The sequence below is a fragment of the Cnephaeus nilssonii genome (genome assembly GCF_951640355.1).
Source record: "Cnephaeus nilssonii genome assembly, chromosome: 8".
In the NCBI taxonomy this organism is placed as follows: Eukaryota; Metazoa; Chordata; class Mammalia; order Chiroptera; family Vespertilionidae; genus Cnephaeus; species Cnephaeus nilssonii.
In genome coordinates, this window is record NC_137079.1 from 90,939,195 (window position 1) to 90,951,990 (window position 12,796).

Below are 12,796 nucleotides of genomic sequence, written 5' to 3' on the forward strand. Positions count from 1 at the left end.
TGGGTCGCTGTCGCCTGGGCCAGCTGCCGAGGGAGGGGCCTGCAAACAACCCTCAGCCCCTTACCCAGGCTGGCCACACCCCCCATGGGGTGAGGGTCCCCGCTGGGGGGCGTGGCCAGCCTACAAACAGCCATCAGCCCTTCACCCAGGCTGGCCAGGCACCCCAGCAGGGACCCCTACCCTGAAGGGAGTGTGGCCAGCCTGAAAACAGCCCTCAGCCCCTCACCCAGGCTGACCCACCCCCCAAGGGAACCCTCACCCTGATCCAGGACACCCTTCAGGGCAAACCAGCTGGCCCCCACCCATGCACCAGGCCTCTATCTATACTAATAAAAGGGTAATATGCTAATTAGACTGGGAGACCTTCCAGGAGACCTTCCGGACGTTCTTCTGGACAAAGCCATGGTTGCGGGGCTGAGGTAGAGGTGATTAGGGGCCAAGAGGGGAGGGCAGTTGTGGGTGATCAGGCCAGGATGGGACGGCAGTTGTGGGTGATCAGGCCAGTGCGGGGGTGCGTTGGGTTGATCAGGCCGGTGGGGGGGGGGCAGCTGGGGGTAAGCAGGCCAGCAGGGGTGCCAGTTGGAGGCAAGCAGGCCATCAGTGGGGGTCAGTTGGGAGCAATCAGGCCGGCAGGGAGGGCAGGTGGGGGTGAGCAGGCCAGCGTGGGGGGCAGTTGGGGGTGATCAGGCTGGTGGGGGGGGGCAGTTGGTGGTGAGGTTGGCGGGGGGGGGCAGTTGGGGGTGAGCAGGCCAGCAGGCAGGTGAGCGGTTAGGAGCCAGCAGTCCCAGATTACGAGAGGGATGTCTGACAGCCAGTTTAGGTCCAGCAGTTGGACATCACTCGAGGGGTCCCAGATTGGAGAGGGTGCAGACCGGGCTGAGGGACACTCCCCCCGTGCACGAATTTCGTGCACTGGGCCACTAGTATTTACATATTATACTTTGTACAAGAATGAAGCCCTGACAGGACTTAGATACACAGTGAATGCCATGTTTTTTATGGTGGAGAGCATAACAAATATTAGTTTTTCTAATTATTAGCCTATATAATAAAAAACTAATATGCAAATCCACCGAACAGTGGAATGACTGTTCGCTATGATGCACACTGACCACCAGGGGGCAGACGCTCAATGCAGGAGCTGCCCCTGGTGGTCAGTGCGCTCCCACAGGGGAAGTGCCACTCAGCCAGAAGCCGGGCTCATGGCTGGCGAGCACAGTGGTGGTGTCAGGAGCCTCTCCCGCCTCTGTGGCAGCGCTAAGGATGTCCAGGAGTTTGACATCCAAGAGTGCCTGGACTTCGAAAGGGCGCAGGCTGGGGTGAGAGATCCCCCTTTCCCCCAAGTGCATGAATCTTGTGCACTGGGCCTCTAGTTAATAAATACTATCCTCGCCCTGACCGGTTTGGCTCAGTGGCTAGAGCATCGGCCTGCGGACCAGAGGGTCCCAGGTTCGATTCTGGTCAAGGGCACATGCCCAGGATTGCGGGCTCGGTCCCCAGTGGGGGGCATGCAGGAGGTAGCCAATCAATGATTGTCTCACATCATTAATGTTTCTCTCTTTCTCTCTCTTCCTCTCTGAAATCAATAAAATTATTTTTTTAAAATAAAATAAATAAATACTATCCTCTCTTTTTTATGGATAAATAAGACACTTCTGAAATAAATTACTAGATTAGCAAACAAAAATCTGCATGTGTCCACTTGTTTATGACACCTATAACCTAGTAATGCAAAAACTGGTCCCCCTTCTGTATTTCCCAGCCCCCCACTTACACAATGATCAGAAATTGAATAACTTACCTTTCTCTTCTCTGTTTACTCTCCTCAGTGTACTTGCCACTGAATTTTTATCAGTGCTTTCTAAATCAGGGTGGCTACATTTTCTACCTTGTTCTTCCCCTTGCTTTAAAAGAGATTAAAAATTCAGTTTAAACAATGCTTGAATTGCTATAAAAATGTAAATAAACAACTATACAAAGTCAGCTGTGCCATGCCAGCACAGCCAAGGGTTCGGTGAGCCTGAGGAGGGGCGGTGAAGGATTAAAGAAAAGACAGACAAAGAGAATATAGCTGGCCAAAACCGGTTTGGCTCAGTGGATAGAGTGTCGGCCTGTGGACTGAAAGGTCCCAGGTTCGATTCCGGTCAAGGGCATGTACCTTGGTTGCAGGCACATCCCCAGTATGGGGTGTGCAGGAGGCAGCTGATCGATGTTTCTCTCTCATCGATGTTTCTAACTCTCTATCCCTCTCCCTTCCTCTCTGTAAAAAATTAATAAAATATATTAAAAAAAAAAAAAGAGAATATAGCTGGAGCTCGGTGGATCTCCTGTGCCTGGATGAGGCCACAGAGAAGGATCCAGCCAGCAAGCTGAGGCTTTATTTTATAGTCAGAGAAAAACAAGGTAGTGGTCAACACAGTTACAATGTTCTTGTGAGTTTCACTTGTTTTGGCAGCACTTGCTGCATCTCCCACAGCCCATTAGCTACCTAAGAAGGATCTAGGGGCGGCCATAAGGTCAAGCTTAATTATGCTAAGAGGGCTCTGCCCTCTAAGCTGGGACTTGTTTGTGGCTCTGCCACAGATTAATCTGAGGCTTAACTCTAGAGCCGCTCCCTACAGTCAGCTATTTTAATTTTAAATAAACATAAATGAATCAAAGACATTAATACTTATAGAACCCTACACATCAGATTATATTAAAAATAATATACATTCATATATGTATACTAGAGGCTCAGTGCACGAAATTCATGCATTGGCGGGGGGGTCCCTCAGCCGACCTGCATCCTCTCCAATCCAGGACCCCTCAGGGGATGTCCAACTGCCTCTGGCAATCTGGGACTGCTGGCTCCTAACCACTCGCCTGCCTGCCTGCCTGATCGCCCCTAACCCCTCTGCCTGCCACCTGATTGCCCCTAACTGCTCCCCTACTGGCCTGATAGGCCCTAACTGCTCCCCTACTGGCCTGATCACCCCTAACCGCTCTGATTTGCCCCGCACCCAGGACCCAGGATTCCCTCCTCCAGCCGATAACAAGCACCCAGGACCTGGGCCGGCCGCAGCCGCAGGGGTCCATGGACGGGCAGCTTCACCTGGGCTGCAGGCGCCTGGGACCACAGGGTGGATGGCTTGTCCCTCTCCCAGGCCGCAGGCGCAGGTGCAGCTGCTGGCACTCGGGACCATGGGGCAGGCGGCTTGTCCCTCTCCTGGGCCGCAGCCGGGCTGGTCCCCATTCCTCTCTTGTGAGTTCTTTTGTGCCTGGCTGGTCCCCATTCCTCTCTCACAAGCTCATTTGTGCCTGGCTGGTCCCCATTCCTCTCTTCCCAGTGTTGAGTGGTTGAGCCATGACAGTGTGATGGCATGAGGGAGTGGTGACCATTTGCATATTAGGATTAAGTCAGGCACTACTAGCTGTTAATATCATTCATTACAAATATGAAGAGGATATATAAAATGACAGGTATTTGACATCTTTTAAGTCCTTTTTAAAAAATGTTTTTTATTTTTTAGAGAGAGGTAGAGAGAGAAACATCGACTGGTTGCCTCCCCTACAGTACCCCAACCAGGGACAGAACCCGTAAACTGGGCATATGCCCTGATCAGGAATCAAACTGGCAGCCTTTCGGTGCACAGGATGACACTCAACCAAATGAGCCATTCTGGCCAGGGTTTGAGAGGTCTTTGTAGAGGAAATAAGTAATAAAAATTTTTAATATGGTTTGCTATACTGGGCTTTTCATGCTGGAAATATCAAAATGAGATATTTTTATAAAGTTGCTACATATGGCCAAAATGTTCCCATTTAATTCAGTATTTTTCCAAATTACCTAAGCTCTTGATTTCATGAAGCAACACACTAGCTAATCTTCAAATCTGAATGTATTTTGAGAAGAAATACATATCCAGTGCCTTGACAGTCTCCAACACACAGTTCTCAATGATTTGTTGAATGAGTCAATAGATTAAACAGTAGGCTGTAGCTGACAGCTTGTTTTCTTATTTCCATACAATGGTTCCCAAACTTGTCTCCCCACACATCTAGGGGGTATGATTTCAAAGGTCCCTCCCATAGACAAAGATGTCAAAATCTTGGGAGGTGGTTGTGATGAGCAGTTTTTAAAAGCTGCCAGGGATTCCCATCTTCCATCTCTACTGAGAGTCACTGCCCAATAGACAGCAGCATCTAACACCACTCCTGGCCCAGCAACACGCAGCTCTGCCTACACGCCCACCACACCAGGTGGGCCTACCCAGGGCTCTCTTTCTCCCTCAATTTTTCTGTTACTTGACTTACTTTATGGCTCTTTCTCCCTTTTCATTTTGTGAAAACACATCGACTTAACACCTACTCTAAGTGGTATTAAAATCACAGTGGTGGCTGCCTGGGACGAGAGCCAGGATCATCTACAAAGGGCCACAAGAAAGCTTTTTAGGAACATGGGATTTCTTTACCTTGACTGTGGTTGTTGTTATATGACTGTATAAAATTACCAACATTCATCAAACTACATGCAAAAAATAAGTAAATTTTATTGCATACAAATTATGCCTCAATAAAGCTGGAAAGAATAGATATTACCATGCAGAGGGAAAAAAAGTACAGAGGCAGGATTTATTCCATGTGTAGCAACATAATGGTGGGATGTTGTTATTATTTACAATCTAAAATTCATTTTAAAAATTTATAAGTTTACTTACTAGCACATTCCATAAATAGAATAATTTGTTATTAGTACATCTTTTCCTTTTTGAGTTAAAAGATTAAAATGCTGAAGAAAGAAAAATATTATCAGCAGGACACAATTTTCTGAGAGGGCTGTGACAATACTAGGAAGTGAATCGGCTGTTACTATGCATGACTTTATTGCAGCTTTAGTGCAAAAGCTGCCTAGGGCTAAACAAGACAAACAGAACCTTGAATGCCAGGCTGAAAAATGTTGACTTGGTTCATGGGATAATAGGGAGGTATTAAAAGGTTTTTAATTAAAAAAAAAAGTCAATATCAAAATAGTGACCTAAATAAAAAAGAAATTCTGATACATGCTATAACATGGGTGAACCTGAAAAATATGGCTCAGCTGGTGTGGCTCAGTGGTTGAGCGTCGACCCATAAATCAGGAAGTGACAGTTCAATTCCTGGACAGGGCACATGCCTGGGTTTCAGGCTCCATCCCCAGTAGGGGCATGCAGGAGGCAGCCAATCAATGATTCTCTCTCATCATTGATGTTTCTATCTCTCTCTCCCTTCCTCTTTCTGAAGTCAGTAAGAACATATATTTTTTAAAAGGTACCAACAGTTATTTAAAAATATATATATTATGCTAAGCAAAAGAAGCCAGACATAAAAGGACAAATCTTGTATGATTCCACTTACATGAAATACCTAGAATAGGCAAATTATGTCAGAGAGACAGAAAGGAGAACAGAGGTTCCAGGGACTGGGGTGGGCATCAGGGTAAGGAAGGAATGGGGAGTTATTGTTTAATAGGTACAGAGTTTCTGTTTGGAATGATGAAAAAGTATTAGAAACAGATAGTGCTGCTGGTTACACAATTTTGTGAATGTAATTAATGCAATTGAATTGTATTTGTAAAAGTGACTGAAATAGTAAACTTTATGTTATAAATATATTTTGCCACAATAAAAAACAAACCAAAAGTCAGGCTAAAACAAGATTTTCATGACTTAAGCTAGACAAAGTTCTCTCACATCCATATTGGAACCACTTGTCATCAATAATTAAAAATGAAAAAAACAACAAAATAAATGGTAATCTAAAGTGGCTCAGCTGGCAGTACAGGACAATAGCTACCAACTGCTTCACATGCCAAAAGATGACAAATTATTAGACTGGAGGGACCAGGTCAGTCTTCCAAATATTCCACAGTATCTAATGATACCAGGTACCCAGGAAATGGTTGTTTCGTAAGTTTAATTTTAAAGCACTTACCACTGTGCTTGCTTCTTTTTCCAAAGTGATCTTGATTCTGCTGGAGTCTGCTTAAAGAGAAAAAAAAAAAGAGAAAGCACATAAAGGCGCACATTACTAGCTCCTAATGTGATATGCATAAAGCCTGAGACAAATGAAGTTTTTAAAGTCAACCAACCAAAGCATTATCCTGATTGGTGATTATCAAGCTTTAGCCATCTAGTAATACATCTCACCTGCTTTTGCTGTTTTATTCCTAAAGTTGACATCTGAAAGTTGACATCTATATTTACTTAAGCCAACCCATTTAATCATGAAGAGGTAAGATATTCTGCATACTCAGAAGGTCATTATCGCCTTCTGCCCAAGCTAGCTATCGTCTGTGCTTTTGCCCACAGCTGTGGTAGCAGGTGGAATAGGTGTCCTTCACAAAGGACCAGCAGCCGGAGAGAGCATTCTGGCAACGGATCCCTTTGGTAAGGATGGCTCCTTCCTGATTTTCCTCTGGCAGAGGCCCGGAGTCCATGTTACTCATTCATTCAACACTTTAAAGACTTGATATTGGGAATCTATAATGACAGGCACCGAGGATACAACAGTGAGGAAATGAGACATGGTCCCTGCCCTCACCGAGCTTTCACTGTCCTTTATCTATAGACTGGATGGGAGATGCCGCCAGACACATGGCCCCGACGCAGTGGTACCTCTGCAGGCTTAGTCCTCTTTTTAGGAATTGTAAAACTACATTTTACCCATCTTGAAACTTTTCTTAGACTATTTTTGTCGTGGTTGTTGCCCAGCATTTTATTTTATTTTTTTAATTAACTAAATTTGTGGAGGTGAAATATATTTTCATTGATTTCAGAGGAAGGGAGAGGGAGAGAGAGAGATAGAAACATCAATGATGAGAGAGAATCACTGACTGGCTGCCTCCTGCACACCCCACACTGGGGATCAAGCCCACAACCCAGGCATGTGCCCTGACCAGGAATTGAACCATGACCTCCTGGTTCATAGGTCTATGTTCAACCACTGAGCCATGCCGGCTAGGCAGCCCAGCATTTTAAAACTAATTTCCTACTACCCTTGGATGTGAATGAAAGCTACAAAACAGTACCTAAAGTAAAATTAACACTGAAACTCCTGAAGCAAAAGTAACTGGCTACCTCTTAAGCAATGGAGAAAAGGCTGAATTATAAGGCTGAAGGTTTACATCACTAGAAGGGTTTATGTCCTTACAAAAATAACATTTAAAATGTAACTTGAAGAAAACAGTGTAGTTTCCAAAGTCTTTCTTTTGCAGTATCTAACACTAAGATAACACGCACCAAACAGTGGAGGTTTTTGCAGCATGATCTGATGCTTAACTCTTCTCTCTTATTCTGGTCAGATCTATTATCTTCGTTGGAACTTTTCAGGAGGAAGATCTGAGTCACTAATGACAAGTGAGAAAAATGGCTTTGAAAAAATTAAGAGATGACAACTTTCAAAGGGACAATAAATTACATTTAAAATCTGCTCAGGATTTACTATAGATGTATGACATTTTTGTGCAGCTATTATGTAAACAGTTCCAACTTTTGTACAAGCTTGTTTTTTTTGTTTTGTTTTTTAAATATATTGTTATTGATTTCAGAGAGGAAGGGGGAGGGAGAGAGAGACAGAAACATAAATGATGAGAGAGAGTCATCGATTGGCTGCCTCCTGCATGCCCTCTACTGGGAACTGACTGGGAATCAAACCTGGGAATCAAACTGTGACCTCCTGGTTCATAGGTAGACACTCAACCACTGACCCACACTGGCCAGGCTGTAAATGCTTGTTTTTAAAATTTTGTTTACAAGATGGTTCTTTGGGATATAATTTCTGGTAAGATTAACATTATATTTTCATAGTTAAATTCCTAGGCTATCCCACAGAAGCTTTCTCCCTTACCCATAACAAACCAGACTAAGTATGGTACCAATGATAAAACAGAAAATAATCTTTACATCACTAAAATCTCCAAACTAAGCTTTTGGATCCCTGGCAAACTAAATATATAAGATTCAGAACAGAATTATGTCTTAACTAACAGAAAGAAAATTTAATCTGAGGAGTATCTCTGAAAAACATCTCTAACAAATTGAAGATTTCACTTTTCTTTTTTTGTTACACTACATTTAGAAAGAACACTTGACAAAAAAAAAAAAAAGCTTTCCGAAATTCTTACCCTTTTTTCTTGGTGTACTAAGCTTAGATTTTTTGGTTTCTTCTAATACCTGCTCTCCATATTCTGTGATGATCTAAAAATTTAAAGCAGAGAATTTAAAAATATACAATACCCTTTTCTTTAGACACTGTCATATCATTTAATTTTCAGCATTCTTTCCCAAAATAATATTGAACGTTGAAAAGTAAAAATGCGGTTTAAAAACATATATAATTTAGGGGAGAAACCAAGATGGCGGCATAGGTAAACACCTAAACTGCAGCCTCGCACAACAATTTCAAAACTACAACTAAAAGACAAAACAGACATCATCCAGAACCACAGGAAAGCTGACTGACTGGAAATTCTACAACTAGAAGGAAAGAGAAAACCACAAGGAAAATCAGAGGAGCTGTATAAGCCTGAGGTATGGAGACACGGGCGCACGCGTGCAGAGAGGACGGGGCGGCTGAGTGCCTGGCTGGCGTTCTCTAGCGGGAAGGAGATAAAAGCTCCGGACTGTGCTGAACCCCAGTTCCGACTGCACTGAACCCCAGTTCCGAGCGAGACCCTGGGGACCCAGGCTCATACGGGGGGAATCTAGGCTGTAAGGCAGAAACTCAGGGGAGCAGCGAAAGGCAGAGCTCCAGAGGCGCGCACGTGAATACGCGCAGAGGACGGACTGTTGACTGTGCTGCTGAATTGCCCTGGCGGGAAGGAGACAAAAGCTCCGGACTGCGCTGAACCCCAGCTCCGACTGCACTGAACCCCAGTTCCGGGCGAGAATCTGGGAATCCAGATTCATTGGAGGAGAGACAAGACTGTCTGGCAGCGGGTGAAACTCGAGGGCACCTTTCTCTCAGAGGTGCTTGCAGCGAGTACTGAGGGACACTGAGGGACACTGAGACCTAAGAACTACATAGGGCGGGGCTGATGGGAAGCCAAGGCTGAACGCTCCACCCTGAAACTCTGCCCCATCCAAGCTGAGCACAGAGGCTTTTGCAATTTTGCAAGTCTAGTCGAATAAGGCTGTCTCCCGGCGTAGACACAGCTGATCCTCACAGCCAATTGGCCTGGAGGTCAACTCCTCCCACTGATACCAACAACAATCAAGACTTAAGGCTATACACACAGTCCACAAAGGGGTGCACCAAGAGTGTCCACCTCAGGTAACTGGGGAGGCCGAGCCACTAGCCCATATAGGACACCTACCACACAAAGCTACCCTACCAACTCAGGGAAGCAGCGAAAATGAGGAGACAAAGAAACAGATCACAAACGAAAGAAATGGAGGAAAAGAAACGACTGGAAATAGAGTTCAAAACCATGGTTATAAGGTTTTTCAAGAATTTCCAAGAAAAGGCCGATAAATTTAGCGAGACCCTCGAGGATATGAGAGAGACCCTCAAGGATATGGAAAAGGACCAACTAGAAATTAAGCATACACTGACTGAAATAAAAAATATTATACAGACACCCAACAGCAAACTAGAGGAACGCAAGAATCAAGTCAAAGATTTGAAATACAAAGAAGCAAAAAACACCCAACCAGAAAAGCTAAAAGAAAAAAGAATCCAAAAATTTGAAGATAGTGTAAGAAGCCTCTGGGACAACTTCAAGCGTACCAACATCAGAATTATGGGGGTGCAAGAAGAAGAGAGCGAGCAAGATACTGAAAACCTATTTGAAGAAATGTGACAGAAAACATCCCCCACCTGGTGAAAGAAATAGACTTACAAGTCCAGGAAGCACACAGAATCCCAAACAAAAGGAATCCAAAGAGGACCACACCAAGACACATCATAATTAAAATGCCAAGAGCAAAAGACAAAGAGAGAATATTAACCTTTTGCACTCAGATGTCGAGTGTGACTCGACACGGTTAGCATTAGAATAAAGGAATCGAGAAAAAAGCAAGCGAGTGCAAAGGGTTAAAAGCAGCAAGAGAAAAACAGTTAAGTACCTACAAGGGAGCACCCATACGATTGTCAGCTGATTTCTCAACAGAAACTATGCAGGCCAGATGGGAGTGGCAAGAAATAGTCAAAGTGATGAATAGCAAGAACCTACAACTAAGATTACTCCACCCAGCAAAGCTGACATTCAGAATTGAAGGTCAGATAAAGAGCTTCACAGATAAGAAAAAGCTAAAGGAGTTCATCACCACCAAACCAGTATTATATGAAATGCTGAAAGGTATTCTTTAAGAAGAGGAAGAAGAAGAAAAAGGTAAAGATAAAAATTATGAACAACAAATACATATCTATCAACAAGTGAGTCTAAAAATCAAGTGAATTAAAAATCTGATGTACAGAATAAACTGGTGAATATAATAGAATCAGGGGCATAGAAAGGGAGTGGACTGACAACTCTCGGGGGGAAAGGGATGTGGGGGGTGCGGGAAGAGACTGGACAAAAATCGTACACCTATGGATGAGGACAGTGCGGGGGAGGTAAGGGAAGAGGGTGGGATGGAAACCAGGTGGAGGGGAGCAATGGGGGGAAAAAAGAGGAACAACTGTAATAATCTGAACAATAAAGATTTATTAAATTTAAAAAAAACAGAAAAAATAACATATAATTTAGACACACAGATAAACAGACACTTATATATGTCTAGAAAAAGATCTGAGCCCTGGCCAGGTAGCTCAGTTGGTTAGAATGTCATCCTGATGTGCCAAGGTTTTAGCTTTGATCTCCAGGCAGGGCACATGCAGGAAGCAACCAATGAATGCCTAAGTAAGTAGCACAACAAATCAATGTTTCTCTCTCTCTCCCCTTCTTTTCCTCTCTCTAAAGATAAATAAATAAATATAAAGAAAGAAAAATATCTGAAAGGATATACAAAATATACCTGTGATTACCCTTGGGAACTAGCATTATGGAAGGGGAAGAAGAGGGAAAGGAAGTTTTAACTTTTACTCTTTTTTAATGCACATCTACATTTGAGTTTTTACAATCATGTATTTGTGTTTAAATACAACAAATATTTGAAAACTATGCACAGTCAACTCAACACATTGCATACCTGTGGGGTTAAGAACTTCTGGATAAGCCAAGCTAAAATGCCTCTAGAGAGAAGCGTGGTAGCTGAGGGGCGATGGGAAGGATTCCTTTTAAACATCTGCTTGATTAGATGCTGAAGCTCATAGGAATAATGAGATGGCAGTGGGCTCACAGACCCCTGACATACTTTGAGGATAAGACTTTTCCAACTATTTGCCTGAAACTAAAAAGTAAAATTGAACTGTAAAAGCAGATGCATGGAAGGAGAATGCAAGTAAGAAAACACCAGCTGAAGTGAATTCATATGAATTATTTTAATTTTATAAATTTATCTGCTGCCTGGTCATTTTTCTTCCTGAAGATGTTCTTATGATACTATTCGAAATCTTACGGCATTTCAGGAGAAAGTAATACACTTAAATAGTAAATAACAAAGGATTTTCCCATCTACAGAAAGTCTTACCATCAATGCCACCCATGGGTACTTGATTACTTATAACCACATCTCTGAAAATGCTTACTAGAGCTAACTTTTAATCTGTGCCCAAAGAACAGAATTTATTTCCTTGCAAAGCTAAAACCTAATAGGGATAGGTTCTGTGTAATAACTGCTGAGCAAGCAGGGCAAGTTATTTAACATCTTTTTTGTTAAATTATTTCTTAAAATATCTTGAAAAATATCTATATCTATCTATATCTATCTATCTATCTATCTATCTATCTATCTATCTATCCTACATAATAAAAGGGTAATATGTAAATTACCATCACTCCGCTACGCCCATGACTGGGCCAGCGGGAGGTGCAGGGGGCAGGACTCGGGGTGGCCGATTGGGCTGGCAGAACGCTGAGCTCGCGTCGCCAGCAGCGGCGCGAGCTCAGCGTCTGTGCCATGGCTGTGCTGCGGCACAGAAGGGGCCTCTGGGGCAGCGAGCCCACGTCCTGCTGCGGACCATCAAAAGCGGGGAGCGAAAGCGGGGGAGCTGGCTGTCTGTCCGCTCCGGCACCAGGCCTTTCGAAAGCCTCCGCCATGCCGGAGGCTTTCGAAAGGCCTGGTGCACCAGCGGACAGACAGCCAGCTCCCCCGCGATTGAAAGTGGGGAGCTGTGTGTCCGCTCCAGCACCAGCAGACGCCCTGCCATCAAAAGCGGGGATCAGGCTGCTAGCAGTGTCTGCGGAGCGTGCTAGGCTTTGCAGGGCAGTGGATATGGCCTGGATAGCAGGTTAAGCCTAGGGGACCCTACACGTGCATGATTTAATCATGCACTGGGCCTCTAGTATATATATAAAAACACCTAATATGCTAAGTGTCCGTCCAACCGTTCAACCAGTAGCTATGACATGCACTGACCACCAGGGGGCAGATGCTCAATGCAGGAGCTGCCCCCTGGTGGTCAGTGCGCTCCCACAGCAGGAGCATCACTTAGCTGACCAATGGGTGCCAGACGCTGGGCTCATGGCTGGTGAGCGCAGCTGTGGCAGCGTGAGCCTCTCCCACGGACACTCCCTCTGCGCACCCCTCCCCCATCTGGACTGGGACCAGGATCGGGACCAGCATCAAGATTGACTGGGCACAAGCCGACGGCCGCTTCTTGGTCATGGGCACGCCAGTATCGCCCTAGGACGGGTACACAGAGACCAAAGCCGAGCAGCAGAGAGCCTACCAAA

At 44.5% G+C, this 12,796-nt stretch overlaps 1 protein-coding gene across 7 annotated transcripts in view; it reads right to left on the minus strand.

Annotated features, from left to right (window-relative positions):
- NEK3 (NIMA related kinase 3) overlaps positions 1-12,796 on the minus strand; it is a 469,351-nt gene that overhangs the window by 4,426 nt on the left and 452,129 nt on the right. For 4 of the 7 annotated variants that reach the window (XM_079778527.1, XM_079778525.1, XM_079778528.1 and 1 more), the window contains 4 exons: positions 11,151-11,351; positions 8,144-8,216; positions 5,953-6,002; positions 1,802-1,904 (listed from right to left, as the gene is read on the minus strand). In XM_079778527.1, the coding sequence (XP_079634653.1) occupies positions 1,802-1,904; positions 5,953-6,002; positions 8,144-8,216; positions 11,151-11,351 (427 nt within the window). The remainder of the gene's footprint in view (positions 1-1,801; positions 1,905-5,952; positions 6,003-8,143; positions 8,217-11,150; positions 11,352-12,796) is intronic. The other 3 variants (XM_079778526.1, XM_079778531.1, XM_079778530.1) reach the window with 3 other exon arrangements.